The 15,590-nt window shown below is 41.0% G+C and overlaps 1 protein-coding gene across 1 annotated transcript in view; it reads left to right on the top strand.

Moving 5' to 3' along the window:
• Positions 1–15,590, top strand: part of SYNE2 (spectrin repeat containing nuclear envelope protein 2) — a 183,651-nt gene that overhangs the window by 105,634 nt on the left and 62,427 nt on the right. The window contains exons 68-80 of the mRNA XM_035551299.1: positions 1,272–1,502; positions 5,297–5,464; positions 6,479–6,604; positions 7,116–7,228; positions 7,659–7,800; positions 8,744–8,875; positions 9,466–9,618; positions 9,886–10,095; positions 11,254–11,355; positions 12,429–12,548; positions 12,709–12,909; positions 14,433–14,606; positions 15,209–15,340. Of these exons, the coding sequence (XP_035407192.1) occupies positions 1,272–1,502; positions 5,297–5,464; positions 6,479–6,604; positions 7,116–7,228; positions 7,659–7,800; positions 8,744–8,875; positions 9,466–9,618; positions 9,886–10,095; positions 11,254–11,355; positions 12,429–12,548; positions 12,709–12,909; positions 14,433–14,606; positions 15,209–15,340 (2,004 nt within the window). The remainder of the gene's footprint in view (positions 1–1,271; positions 1,503–5,296; positions 5,465–6,478; positions 6,605–7,115; positions 7,229–7,658; positions 7,801–8,743; positions 8,876–9,465; positions 9,619–9,885; positions 10,096–11,253; positions 11,356–12,428; positions 12,549–12,708; positions 12,910–14,432; positions 14,607–15,208; positions 15,341–15,590) is intronic.

Here is a 15,590-nt window from a genome sequence, read left to right as displayed (position 1 = left end):
TCTGAGTCTCTATTTTTGTAAAGGAAGGGGATAAAGTTTACTGCAGTAACAGTGTCTGCCTGGGGAGGGGCAGAGCATACCGTAAGTGAAAACTAAATGCTTATGTACATGTGTATGTCATGAACAGTATTACAAATGTTTAAAGCTTGGTTATTTTTTGGCATTATCAAAACACATTTACTCTAGTGAACCAACATGTTTTACATGTCTTGTTGAAATAAAACAAACAAACAAAATATTCTGCTCTAACTGGCAAAATATTGACAATCTAAAACAAACAGGCTTGGAACTAGAGTCAGAAATTTCAGATGGAGGTTGAAGTAAACTGGTACTTCTTTTTATACCTTCAATCACATATACCTCAACAGACATACCTAGGCTGTTTCCAGGATCTGCACATTCAGATTTACTATGCTTAATGGCACTGTCATGAGATATCTGAGAGGTAAATAAGAAAAGTAATGATTAAATTAAGACATTGATAGCTGAAACAGTTCATGTTGGCTCTCTGATTTTCTGTCAAATCTCATTTTAACATGAAGGTTATGCACTACTTCTGACCATCTCATTTGCTTGTGTGTATGCTCTAGAGCCTTGGGAGTGTTACAGGTTTTGTAGTAGAGGCGCTGTTCTTCACTGACTTACTAAGTATTTGCATGTGTTGAGGTATATACAGACCTGTATAACCTTCTAAGCAACTAATATCTGCAAGCACTTTAGACTTCTTATTATGGGAGTGTACACTACTGCTTCTTAAAGGAGTGCAAATCAGAGGAAAGAATTACACAACATATACTTAAAATACAGATTTCTTTTTTGGTGTGACCTAGAGCCCAAATAAAGCACATTCATTCGACTGTTGGAACCAAATACATACAAGTGACTTCTAAGCGTTGCACAACAGCTTGCTTTGCAGCTGTAAACTGCAGCGCTTTTACATCTAACTCCCTCAGAAAAACATCTCTCCTCAGGGGAGAACTGGTTAATGGTGAGTCATCTCGCTTCCTGTGCGCCCAGGTATACCTGGGCAAATGCAAATCGCTGCCTGGAAACCTGTTGCACCAGATCCCAGGATCGCCTGGCTGCCAGTTTCCCTTTCTTTTTCTTTTATCTTTTTTTTTTTTTTTTTTTTTTTAATACTGGGAAGACGGTAACAGAGCTGGTTCTGAGCTCTGTGAATGTGAAAGTTAAACATTTCTCACTGGTAAGGGGTGGGGAAAGAAAGAAAGAAAAAGATAGATAACTGCTTTTTTTCTTGTGCTTTGCTTCAGAGTGACACGCCTCCTGTCCTCAACGCCACCCGGTGCTCTCCAGGGAAAACAGGAGACTCGGAGGAAGCGGTGGATGGCAGTAGGCCTGAGCCGGAAACAATCCTCCAGGTGTGCCAGGCCCAGGTTGCCGAGCTGGAACAATGGCTAGACAAAACTAAGGTGTCCCTGGGGTCAGACCCCCAGACCCCCAAAATGCAGCAGATGGTGGAACTGCAGCTTGGTGATTGCCAGGTAAGACCGAGCAGTCAGTTTGCTGCTGCCATCCAAATGAGTCACCCTTCCCCGGGATTTGTGAATGCAGAAAAGCGACAGTTTACTGCTTTTCCTTCCCTGCTTAATCGGCTTCATTACACTGTGCACAAGACAGGTAACTGCTTGGCTTTAGTTTCAGGTGCAGCTTTCCAACAGCTTAGTTAAAATACCTGTTTTTAGGGCTGTACACAGTGGGATCTTTATGTATCTTGGGCATATAGGTAGAGCTCCAAGAGTTTTTAAATCTTTGTTTTTATTTAGTTTATTTTTGGAAATACGACTCAGAACAGTTTGAATCTTTGATCAAAAGGCAGGTTTTCATTGCCCTCTATCATGATTAATCTGCTAGAATAAAGGGTTTTGTTTTGTTTCGACATTTTCACTTTCGATTTCTGTTCGAATGATTTAAAGACCAATGTAAAATAACTTCTGAACTGCTAAGTCCTTATTTTACACTTTAGGCCCCCAAAGCTACCAGTGTAGGGGGAAAGGTAGAGATTTTTCCCTTGCCCACTCTGTGTGGCAGTGGTATGAGGAAGTACTACTATAGGTCTAGGGCAGCCTCTTGCCCCAGGTAGCCGCAGAAGGAAAGGAGTAGAATTACCTGTTGGTAGAAACGGATGGAGCAAAACAGAGCTGGAATGAGGGGCTGGAGTGGGTGGGAGTCCTGGCACAGCTGTTTTTCTCTGGCATGCAGATTAAAAGAAAATGTGCAGGCATGCCAATTTGGAGTTCCCTGTGGTGCCAGGATGATATACTGATCTGCTTCAAGATCTGAGCCTGCCTAAAGCAACCAGATTCACTCGCTCTAAAGGAGCCAGTAGCAAATTTTAAATTACTAGAAGATGTTTTCAGATATATTTTTGTTTGTTTTAATGGGGAATGAGTCCGCACCAAGAAGTGCCTCTGGGTTTAGGCAGCCGGGTGCTTGATTGCTGAACTCTGGGAATTAGGATGCTGAGTACACTAAGTAGCTGGCTGTATCTTGATCCCATTCAAGGTTCATGTGAGTGTAGGTTTTGATAGGGCAGTTGCAACCAGTAAAAACAAGCATGCCTCAGGCAACAGCAGGCCCTGCTGAATTCCTGCTGGGTTTTAACAGTTTGGCTGTGAACTTGTAGGGGGAGAAAGGAGGAAAAAATGTTTTTCTAACCTCGTCAAGATCTACAGACAAAAACGCCCATTGCACAAAACAGGAGCAATCTCTAGATATAAACATAAGGTGTAAATCAGTTAATTTGTTGCAGTTGAGTCACCGTACCTGTCTCCTCATTCAACCTTCAAAACATGAGTTTAAAGTAATGCAGAGATTCAATCTGATTTCACAGCAGGGTGAATCAACAGCCAGATCCCAACTTTTTACAGTGGTCTGGCTGACACATGGTAATGTTACTGTGTTTTGGTAATTTGGATTAGATGTTACAAAGAATTTCTTCACAAAGCAGGTAGTCAAGCATTGGAATGGGCAGCTCGGGAAAGTGGTGGAGTCCCCATACTTGGAGGTATTTAAGAGATGTGTGGACATGGCACTAAGGTACACAATTTGTTGATGGGGCACAGTAGGTCAGGTTGAGAATTAGACTTGATCTTGAAGGTCTTTTCCAACCTCAGTTCTATGATTATCTTGCAAGAGCTTACTCGATTTGTCCTGCTCCTCTGACACAGCCTATTCAAGGATTTTTATGATATCAGATCCAAAATACATGGTGATAAATTCAAACGAAAAAGTTGTTTTCTCTGCACAGTGTTTGTCTGCTGGCTATGGCATTTGGGATGTGTATTAGTATCAGCCTTGGAGCCAAGCTAAATCTTAGAGCATGGAGTGTCTTGAGTTATTGTCTGGGAAGCTGTAAGAAATCATGTTGAAGTGGGTAAAGAAGTTACCTACTGTGTCCTTGCTGTGCTGGTGACTACTGTCCTCAGCTTGATTTGGCAATAGGGAATGCATGTTCCTCCTCTTAGTCACTTCACTAAAAGCCCAGTGGCATTTCAGGTAAAATAGTCACAGAAGTAGTTGTATTCTTAAACTAGGTTAACAGGTTATAAATTCATGCAGCTGAGACATGGACATGACGTTTTGCTGACTCTGTGTGGTGGTTTTACTCAGCTGAGCAGCTGAGCTCCACCACAGCTGCTCTCTCACTCCCCCTCCTCAAAGGGAAAGGGGGAGAAAATACGATGGAGAAGGTTCAAGGGTTGCGATAAGGAGATCACTCAACAATTATTGTCATGGGCAAAACAGACCCAGTGTAGGGAGATTAGAGAAATTTATTACCTAGTACTAACAAACTAGAGAGTAAGAAACAGAAAAAGAAAACAAAACACAAAAAAACTAAAGTCACCTTCCCCCCATCCACCCTCTTCCACCTTCTCCCTCCGAGTGGCACAGGGGAACAGGCAATGGGGGCTGCGGTCAGTCCCTGATGCTTCATCTCCACCATGGTCACTCCCTGCCCCTGCTCCCCGTGGTGTCCCTCCCACGGGATGCCATCCGTCCTGAACTGAGCCTGTGGGCTCCTCTCCACGGCTCCTGCATGGGCTCCTCTCCACGGGCTGCAGCTCCGGCCCGGGGCCTGCTCCTGCGGGGGCTCTCCATGGGCCGCAGCCTCCTCCAGGCCACATCCACCTGCTCCACCAGGGGCTCCTCCACGGGCTGCAGCGTGGAGATCTGCTCCATGTGGGACCCATGGGTGCAGGGGGACAGCCTGCTCCACCAGGGGCCTCTCCACAGGCTGCAGGGGAACTGCTGCTTTGTGCCTGGAGCACCCCTTGCCCTCCTGCTGCACTGACCTTGGGGGCTGCAGGGCTGCTTCTCACTTCTCACTCTCCCAGCTGCTGTGGTACAGCAGTTTTTTTCCCTTTCTGAAATCTGCTCTCACAGAGGTGCAAACATTGCTTATTGGCTTGGCTCTGGGCAGCAGCGGGTCCTTTTTGGAGCCAGCTGAAACTGACCCTTATCTAGCTTGGGGCAGCTTCTGAATTCTTCTCACAGAGGCCACCCATGCAGCCCTCTGCTACCAGAACCTTGCCACATACACCCACTACATTCTGTTGTGGAGGCAACAAGCTCCCTAAAGGGGGATAGAAAGGTAGAGTTAATTCCTTAAACCATCAAAGCAAGATTAGTGTGTAGTTTTTCAGTGCTAATGACCTGTCAACCTTCTGTCAATAGCCAAAATTGTTTTTAGAACAGGTGATGTTCTCCTTTGCAAGACTACACTTCCATACACTGGTAACATTGCCTCATAATTTGAGAACTGCCACCTTGCTTCTGGTTGATGGGGTTAGAATAAATTAAACTGACCCCACTGTGAACAATAGCTCAAGGATTTCTTCCTCACTTATCATAGTTTTGCATAGTTTTAGGTGTGCCTTAGACTCAGCCATGCAACTCGACCCTTCCAAGGGTGATGAAATCAGTCTGTGCACTACCTCCTTCACCATTTGGGTGTGTTGTCTTCTTGGTTCAGTCAAATGTAGTCTATCATTTCTGCTTTCCTCTTTGATTACTTAGTGTCTGAGTTAGTATAACTTCCAGCAGAGGCTGTTGTTTGAAACAGTTTTGTCTTTAACATTGTATAAAATATACTTAATTGTTCAAAATAAAGAGAGACTATATAGAGAAAATCTAGGGGGGGTGCAGCTATTTCTATTTCTGCCTGTATGCGTCTATTCATTTCAGACAGGGTAAACGTAAGCACTGATTTCAGGACATTATCAGGAAAGGAGTGTTGTACTTTTAAGAACGAATAATTGACTCCTGTCCCTTCTAGGTGATGTTATCAGAGATTGAACAAAAGGTCCTTTCTTTACTGGAAGATTGTGGAAACAGTGCAGGTCACCAACAAGAGACAGAGGCTCTTTCTCTGAAGCTGAAGGAAGTGAAGTGCAATTTGGAAAAGGTCCAGATGATGCTTCAAGACAAATACAATGAAGAGCAGGTAAAGCATATGAATGCTATGCAGAGCAAGAATAAGAGTCATGGTGTTTTAATGTGCTATAGTAACAGAAGAAGAGTTGGAGCTCACCACATGAAGCAAGGAAGGGAGAAGAGTCAATCAGAAATGTCAGACTTGCTATTATTCCAGTTTGCACTGCTGTATAATTATTTGTAGTTTGCAGTAAGTAGTGGGATTTGTAACGAGTCTTTGAGCAACATCTTTTCTTCTTTAAGTGCTCAGTTGGTTGAGATTTTGTGAGGAATATAGGAAAAGGATAAAAAGTTTGTAGGTTTTTTGTCCTTTATTTTTTTTTAATGCCTTTGAAATGCCATGATGTTTGTTTGTAACAGTATCACAGCTGAGGCCTTAAAGTAGTAACTCGCTCTTTGAAGAAAAAGTAAGAGGCACAGGCAGTGACTCAGCCAACTTTCCAGTGCCATAGCCCCCCAGATAGATCCAGACAGGATTCCTGCAATGGTGGCAAAACAGGTTGTCCTGTGAACCCCTTCTGTGCTTGACCTCTTTGCTGAGTTTCCTAATGAATGAGACAGTAAATCCCAGCTTTAGAGCTAATTTGCACACTCGTGGAGTGCTGGAAGAGAACAATCTAAAAGGGAGCTGACAGGGCCCATGAGTGAGTTAGCACCGGTAAAGGCTTGTGTTGAAATATCTCCATGAACACAGGCAGAAAATCGAGGTGCATAAATTGCACATCCCTATAATTTGGTCGTACAATAAGAATGGAGAGTTAGCATCAATTAATTTGCCAACAGGAGAAACAAAACAAAGCCTTGTCACTGCCAGGAAGGGAAATATTAGGATTTTTGCAGCAGGTTAGAACGTAGCAAACTTTCAATAAATGGAACTGTACAGATTTTTTTGCAAGAGTAGCAACCGTGTTTGCACTGCAGATTCTGTGTACAAGTGGTCCAGGCCACTTCTCCGGACTGCACCGGCAGGTTCTGCTCTCTCATCAAGTCTGGAAGCCTTCCCAGAATGGGTCTCTCTTTACAGATTCAAAACAGGGAAAGGACTGATCCAGAGTCCATCAAGGTCCTGCACTCAAATGACTCCAGTGTGCCCCAGCTTGCCCTTGCTGAACAGCCATTCCTCCAGCACAATGGTTTCCAGTACCCACAGGTAATTCTTCTGTCTGGCCAATAGTTAGCCTGCTCTACATCTGCTGTGGCTTTAGGGGAAAGCAACATATATTACTTGCTGCAATTTTCAATGTGGGATAAATCTTTCAAGGGCAGGTCACAGACACCCCTCTCCTCCAGTATTAGGAGAGTTCATGAGAATGGAGAAAGGCTTCCAACCCCTGAAATCACAGATTTTTTTGTCCAAAATGTCTGTTAATGTTAAAAAGCTGGATGGTACCCTTGCATAATTTGTTTCTGACTGAGGGGTTTTGGTTCTGAAACTTCATTTCAGGCTGTAATATATTCTGTAAAAATACACGTTTTTAGAAAACTGTTTGTTTGGTAACTTCATGTTTACATATAACCTGTTTGCTATTCTGATAGACATATTCATATTTTCTTTGCTAAATGAATTCATGTAAAATGTGATTGGAAAAGCACAATCGTCATTTCAGAGTAATACAGTGCACACAATTGATTTTACTGTTCATTCTGTTCTCTGTTCACAGGATCTGAAAGTAAAAGCAGCTGAGCAGAAAAACCTTATTGACTTCATTGAATCGTGCGTGGAAAAAATGCAGCTACAGTTTGAGGACAGCATGACTCAGAAATTAGAACCAAGGTACAAAATAACAAAATCACTCCCCAGATTCAGTTATGTAAAACTGCCCAAACCAGCTGAAACTTTGCAGTGGCACCAGTGGTTCTTTGAAGGGACATGTGCCTTTAGATGAAAAATTTGCGGGAGCTGGGAGATTTCTGCAGTCACCAGTCTAGAGAAATGGAGTCTCATTTATGTGACAACCTCCTTGATACTGGGCTGACTTCAGTGTTCAGTCAGTCTTGATATCAGGCAGGACTTACACCTGCCATAAACTGAAGCATTCCCAATCAGGCAAGCTGGGTATCTCTGTTCTCCGACATGCACTTGGTTGCACTCTGGTTTGGGGGCATGAGCAATAGAAACTACTTTTACACAAGAAGTCTTACAAATCTAGTTTTGTTTATTCTACTTCAGTATTTGCCATTCTAATAATGTTTTCTGAATGCAGCAATGGAGAATCTGATCTAAAAAGCAAGCAGGCTGATCCCACCTTATCTCCAAAGGACCAAACGGATAATAAATGGCAATATTTACAACAAGAGCTGTCATCAAAGATGAAATCTCCTCTCTACCAGCTTGTAGAACCTCAGGTCTGTTTAACTTCAGTAAAACTCTCTTAACACTCTTTTTGCAGGCTGTTGGTTGTGTTGAAGATAGCAATTAAGATATCTTCCTGCATCATCATTTCATGTCCCTTCTTCATCAGATAACTGAAATCTGCAAGTGCTCTCCAGAGGAAATTGTTAATGCATACTATTTTCATTGTTGTCTTTTAATTTTACTTTGAGGTAGATAATGACTCTGGAGCTGTGACTATTAAGTATAGTGTGGGAGCATGTAGGTGAATTGTAGTTAACCTTCAGACCTGATGTTACCTGCTTGATTTTTTCAAGGGAACTAAGAGAGTTAGCCAGCAAGCTCCCAGCTGATTTTTGTGGATGTGGATCACGTCCCAGTTCTTGCAAGTGAGAACATTTTGGTCAAAACAAATCTCTGGCTTAAATTTTGTTCTTCAATTCACCATAACATTCTCTTTGACATATCAGAAGTTTTGCACTGCAACAAGAAAGTGCTATGTATTTATTTAGAACACACTGCAGAATTTTACTGTTTGGACAAAGTATAATTTCTTTTATTAGAGATTTTGTTCACATTCAATTAGAATGTCTAGATTCTCTGTTCTCAGAAATTACTGCATTACATGGAAGAACATTGATCACGTAAAAGGATGAATATCTGCTTTTATTCAGGCAAGACTTACACTGCAGCAGGGCTGCCTTAATGCAAACCCCGTCCTGTAGCCCTTAAACGTGGGAACCAGAGGCACTTTTTTCAGTCATACTCCCATCAGGACATAGCCTAACCAATTCATTGTTTCTAGCAAAAAGGGAACCCTGCTATTCAAGTGCTTTATACTAATGCTTTGGAACCTTTATTTTAATGCTTTTTAAAAGCAGTGTTATGTAGTTGCCCATAGCCCAATCTTCATTTGAGCTGTTCACCTAATTGCAATGTTCTTTTTCCCAATGTTAGATTACAACGAAACTGAACATGCTGCCCCGGGGCATGTTTGCTAGTGCAGGAACCCCAACTGTCGAAGAACTGAAAACTTACACTGTCCAGCTGGGAGACCTAAGCCAAGAAGCAAATGTGGTGCATGCACAGGTAAACATGGCATGTTCTAGCATTGCAAAAAACAAAGGGATTCTGGACACGAGACACTGTTTGGGCACTGAGAAATAAAGACAATCACTATTGCAAATGGGGCATAGTAGTAGTATATAGTAGTATAGCTTTTGTGTCAGTTATGGAGTATTATGTACAATCAGCGTAGCATTTTGAGAGGAAACATTTCAAGTTTCAACTATGATACTTCTGCTACCTGAATGCAAAGACATGCTAGTTTGGGTAATGATTATTCCTCAAACTGTGTTAAGTGAGGAGCCCGTGAATTGATTTCAGTAAATCTGCAGTATTGGAACTGACAATGCAGATTGTGTTGTGCCTGTTCCTGAGATCAGAGTTCTGTAAAACCGTAACCACTCCTAATGCACAGAGGGTCACTCTCAGCTTTGGCCTTAGCAGCTCTGAGTACTTCATGCATGTAACTGTCTCATCCAAGACTGTCCCTCAGTATTTCATGAATTCCGTTTTATTATTATCAGCTGACTAAACGTCTAACTTTATACAAGTGAACAAATCTTAGCTGTGTCTTGGGTGAAAGTACTGAAAACTTCTGACTTGCCTTTACACAGGATAATGTGGCAGAGGAAGTCTCTTCCAATTTGGACAGAAAATTGTTTGAGCTGCTTCTGGCGATCAGCCGGTGTTTGAATAATATGGAGGAGATGTTAAACACCTCAGTCCTCTCCACTGAAGAGGCGGCCATGCAGCAGGTTCTTTATGAGGTAACTTCCCTAGAGCATCTGGGCAAGGAGGAAACCCAGTGGATTTCTGTTAAAAAAAAAAAAATATATATATATATATGGCCTGACATTTCCTTTCTGTTTTACTGGTATTACTCAGGACTGATATAACCGGGCTCTTTGGTGCATAGATTTGGGCCTGTTGTCTTTTAACAACAATTAGCAGCTTGAATTCCAGTGCATTTTACAGACAAGACTCCTTGGACAGAGACCATTTTCACTCATGTTATCTTTATTCCAACCCTTTAGACTCTTTCTATCGAGCTGCAAAAACTTCACGCTGATTTGAGTGATAAAAAGGACGACCTTTTAAAGTCTATTACCTGCGCTGGTGGGAGCACAGATGTGTTCTGTGAGTGCTTTAGCAACTTGCAGGCACGGCTGGAACAAACTCAAGCTGCCACTGCTTTAAGGAGCAATTCAATGAAAGCTGGGCTGGATCACAATAGCAATTATCAGGTACTCCACTGCCAAATACACATCTTGTTTCACAGCACCTGTTAGACATGTCAGTGTTAATGCATTTGAGTTACAAATGAGCCATCTATAATGCTCTTTCTTTTTTTTCTTTTTTGGTACTAAACAAACTTGGTCTCTTAAGAAGCAAATTTATTTTGCTGTTTACAGTGCTGACTGCCTTAGAGGCCTTGTTCACAGTAGAAAATTTGCATGCAGAGAGGATAGAAGTAACTCGGGATCCTATGTATGCTAATGTACAGGCTAAAGCAAGTTTCTGTGGGAAAGGATTAGGCCGGGGAGGGGTTTGTATATTCTTTCTGCTACTTTGTGGACTCAGGACTGATCAGAGTTAGTATGGTGCCATAAACTCTGTTGTTCACAGAATATTTATTATGAGGGACAAGCTTCTTCCCTCTTGGTGTAATGTCTGGCACTGAGCTGCTTATGGCTTTGCATTGGAGGTTGATTTAACTCTTGGTATTTTCTGTTCCTTGAGATTATGTGCCACAGTAACAGTAGCCATAGTTTTGTAAAGGTGCATTTCCTTTGTCGTTCTTCAGAAAAGCAGATAATGAAAAAGTTTTCTATAGATTCTTGTGATGGACTAAATCTTCTAGCTATTGCTGAAAAATATTCAGATCAAGTATTCTTTCTGAAGAAAGGGAAGAATAACCTAGTCTTTGAAATACGGTTTCCACTGTTCATCAGAACTCCAGTATGCTCATCATCTGCAAGTCAGGCTAGCTCTGTGCTGTTGAATAATAAAATAAGTCCTTTGAAGAGCACTGGGATGTTGTCTCCAAACAGGAGCAGGGCTGGTCTTGCGATGTAGAATCCATTGAGTTCCATCAGTTGGCGGTAATGGGCTTATTTCCTCATTTTCAGAGGAGAAGAATTTGTTTCTCTATTAGTTTCACAGATCTTTACAGTCACAGAGGATCATTGTGACAGAGTAATCTCCTTTCTTATACTTCACAGACCAGAGAATTTCCCTCTCTAAATTACTGCTTTGAGTCCTTAATGTATATTTTTTGGTTTGTTTTTTAAAGAGCAAAAGTGCTTTTGCTGTAAGAGGTAGCCATTTTGTTTACTGTGTAATTTTGTCTATTCATTACTATACTCCTGATGTGTGATATACTTCTGATGTTTCTTTTGCAGAATGAAGTCAGACTACTCTATGATCAGTTAACTGAGAAAAAAGCTACTCTACAACAATGTTTGAATGCAATATGTGGCCATAATGTTTCTGAGCAGCTTCAGGTAATTTCATTCAAAGGAAAAGAAAAACTTACTATCTAATGTTTCCAGATTTCTACAATTTACTAAGTTTCATATTTTCTAAAGTTTGAGTTTCACTTAGGTTTTAAGAATGGGGAAATGAGAGTTCAGTATTTGCTACCCCTTTTTTTCTTAGTACATCCCAGTCCATAGGTGGACCTAATTCCACTCCTTCTGGCAGCTGGAGTGGAGGAACCAGTCTCTCCACAACCTCTCGGAGCAAATACACCCCACACTATAGCAGGGAAGAGAAAAAGCTACACAAAATACAGCACTTAACATGTTATGCCTTTTTATTTGCAAACCTCTAGCTTTTTGTCACGGGAATAGGACTGGAGTATTTAAGTCCACTCATTAAGAGCACTTACAAGCACTTTATCTTAGTATGGCATTTGACCAGTTAAGATTTTCTGCAAAATTTGTAGGGGTTAGTAGAGAATTAAAAATGAGCAGACTGCATATCCTTCCCAGAATGGTCATGAGCCATCTATCTACTTGCTGGTGGAGCAAAGAGGGGTTCCCAAAACATTTTTGTTACAGGCTCATAACTGTGTTTACAGGCATGACTTTCTGCCAGGCTGAAAGCTATGCCCAGAACTTCTGAAGCCCCAGGTAGGAGCTGTTGCTTTAGGTATATCCTGTGAAATAACCACTCTTGGAAAAGGAATGCCAGCAGTACATAACTTCCCTTCATTCAGACAGAACTTGTGCCAGTCCATCTCTGACTGAATCTTTCCAATTCATGCAAGAAAATGGTATTTTCTGAGGCCATGATTCCTTTTAATGACTGCTGTAATGCATGTTGAATGTTGTACTGAGACACAAGACCTGAATTCTCTTCCTGGTTGTGTCATGTAAACCCAATGAGCTGTGTCATGAACAGTCTTGTCTTATTTAGCTCATAAACTTGTTAGATTACTGTATGTCATTGTCAATTTATGAAGTGGTCACACAGCAGAGATCCTGAAGATCCCCTGGATCTGCTGCACAGCTAGTGATAATGTAAAGTCTAGAACAGAACTCTTTCTAATACCTCATTTTGTCTTTAATTTCAGAAAACTGATGCCTGTGCTTTGGAGCTGCAAAACTTTGAGAACCAAGTAGCAAAATTGAGAGGCTATGGGGAAAGATTTCAGTTACCTATCACCTTAATCCAGGAAGTTTATAAATTAGAGGTAAAAACACAGTACAGTTTCCACTTATTCAGCAAGGTTTGATCTTTCTGTGCAAGGTATTTTTAGCATCAAAAGACTGATAGTTATTTTGCATTCTGGGAATGAGTGCTTGGTTTGTAAGATTCATTTCTGTCTGAACTAAACTATGTTCATGTTGTAGGATGTTTTGGATGACATGTGGAGGATTCTGAAAGCAAAGTATGTGGAGCTGAATTCCCCTTCCATCAGTGAGAACCAGTATGAGGACTTACTTCGTGGGTTTGCAGAGTTAGTTGCTATTGGACAAGAGAAGGTTGCACAAGATGCAAAGCAGCTAACGAAAAGCAGGGTGGCTCTACAGTCTCACCTGGAAAATCACAAGGTATGGGATGCTAATCACAGTAGTGCTCAGATCAGCATAGCAGGAGCATTATTTTCTGCAACTGGTTTCTCACAACTGTCATGGAGAAGAATAACTCATAGGAGAGGGACTGGAGTACCTGCAGAAAACGATGAAAAGCTTTCAGTTGACCAAAATGGGACCTCTCTAAGAAGGACAGTTTATTACAATTAGTTTTCTTAATAAATTAAGATTGGGATATCAGTTGTGTCAGTCTATTTAATACTACTGTTGTGGCTTACCTCAGGACATATTGATGTGTGATGAAAATGCATGTCCTTCTGACTTTTGGTAATGAGATTGCTGAATCTGCTGTCTAGCAACTGAAAGCTGGGGCTTTGCTTCCAGCATTCTGTGCCCTCATGATCTGATGGAGGAAACTTAGCTCTAACAGCTCTTTCCTGAAGGGAGGATAGTTTAGATCCTGCCCTTGGCAGTCTGGTGTCCCCTGTACCCAGCTGCTACATGTTTGATGGAAGATCCTAAGAATGCACCTGCATCCTCACTGTTCTGCTGCTTGGCAAAAAGCCCTGGCCAATACTAATCACTGGGAGATGTCTCTGTCATGTCAATGTCTTGATTTAACTGCTTCACGTAGCTCAAGCTCCTTAAAGAATTGCTTCAGGATGCCAAGCACTGCAAATCACTACTCTGGAATCATAGGAATGATGTTTTGTCATTTACTCAGAAATTGCCCTTAGCAGAGTAAAATGTTAGGAATTTATTTACAAAGGAAATCAAATATATAGAATGTATTTGCACTCCAAATTTACACACATTGATTTACAAAAATAAAAGAAAATAGCAAGAGTAATTTTTCCTGCCCTAGTTATCAAGACTTACCAGGATGCTCACAGGGTTACAGTCCTTAAGTGAAATTCGTGTACTAGATATTAGTTCTTAGTTAAGGTCTTGATTGAAGAGTATGATCTTGCATACTCAAAGATTTTTTTGTGGAAGAAAGTATCTTACTGAGATTCATCCCTTTCCTGGGGGCTCAGCTGAGCCATAACTAAATCAAACTGTTACCTTGCAGTTATCCCAAAATATTTATGTGCCCTACCTACTACTTCTGATCAAACCCTTGATGCTTGGAGTCATCTCCCATCTAACTGAAACAAACTGAATAACGGCTATCTGATGATGATGATAATTACCTCACACTACATTCAACTTGTGTATAGTTAAAACTTCCTTCATCATTTTCCTCCAGCATCTCTGTATTCCATATGAACTGAAGGTATAAATGTAGATCTTTTTTTTTTTTTTTTTTTTTATAAATGTATAAATGAAAGTAATCTGTGCAACTCATCACTGGTTATTGACTGACTGTAAAATCATCAGTAACTGCCCATCTTGCGTTGATGCAGAGTTTGAGTAGAGGGTTCCTGTTCCCAGCTTTGAGAGGCCCTGAAGCTGGCTGCTCTTCTCAGTGAGTCTTCTCTACCTTCTCCATACTCCTGAATGATTTCTCTTAAAGAGCCAGCTTTAACTTGTTTTTTCAGGACTTTTTCCACAACCTCATGACCCACATGGCTTTCATGCAAGCATTTTCCGAGAAAGTGTCTCCCTCCATCCTACAGAAGAGAGAAAAATTCTGGGGAGAGCTGGTGAATGAAGTCAGATTGTTGGAGCAGAAGGCCAGTCAGTATGGTATACACTTAGAGAGCCTGTTAAAGGTAACGAACCAAAGAAACCCAGGGTAAAAGCTGGGGAGAAAGAGGAGACAGATTGAATATAGGGGAAGTCTTTCCATACCTGTGATTCTTTGGGTGGAAGTAGTTCTCCTTTCGTATCTCCATTGAATGACAACTTGTTCTGTGTGTATCAGTAAACTGGCTATTTCTTTTAAAAAACTCTGAAAGCGGACATTTCAATCCATTACTCTGATGTGGGTGGGACTTTGACTTGCAGTAATTTTGGAGTGCCTGGGCTGACAGTAGAGCCTTTTAGGATGTAAAAATACAAGTACTGCTTAAAAATAAAATCTGAAAAATGATTTTAAAACGCCTAAAGAATGAAAAATTAAGTATACCTCTTTAAAATTAGAAATCTTGAAGATATTCATTGAATTATTTCATAGTTGCATTTTCTAAATATTGTGGTAAAATCACGTCTCACTTTAATATTTCCATATTATTTCACATTTATCAGTTTACATGTTCTGTTTCATTGAAACAAGAGCTACTGATGCTAGAATAAGTATTAAGGTCTCAGTCTGATGTAGGAAAAATGCAGAGATAGATATGTATTATATTAATGATACAATGTATTTTTTTAGGAATGGACAGAATTTGATGATGAATGCCTAGCTTTCAGTAAGGAGTTAGAGGCAGTTAACTCTACATTGCCATCTGTGAACTTGGTTGAAGAAACAGAAGAAAGATTAATAGAAAGGATTGCACTTCTCCAGGTATTGATGTGTCTGCCTGTCTGACTGGTTTTCTTAGTGGATCTTTAGGCCTAGAAAGAAAGATTAATTAGAAATGAGGAGATGCCAGTTTGCAGGGCACTGTTTCCTTGGTGTCCACGTCTGTGTGTGGATGCATGCTAAAAATTTCCATATTCCTTTTAAAAGTAGTGAGGGATTGGGCAGCTAATTTCAGCCAGGGTCTGTAAGTTCATCTAAGTAGGAGTAATGACTATAGCTACTTTAGAACTTG

The sequence above is a fragment of the Cygnus atratus genome, chromosome 5, assembly GCF_013377495.2.
Source record: "Cygnus atratus isolate AKBS03 ecotype Queensland, Australia chromosome 5, CAtr_DNAZoo_HiC_assembly, whole genome shotgun sequence".
NCBI classification, from domain to species: Eukaryota; Metazoa; Chordata; class Aves; order Anseriformes; family Anatidae; genus Cygnus; species Cygnus atratus.
This window is presented reverse-complemented; position numbering and strand designations above follow the sequence as displayed.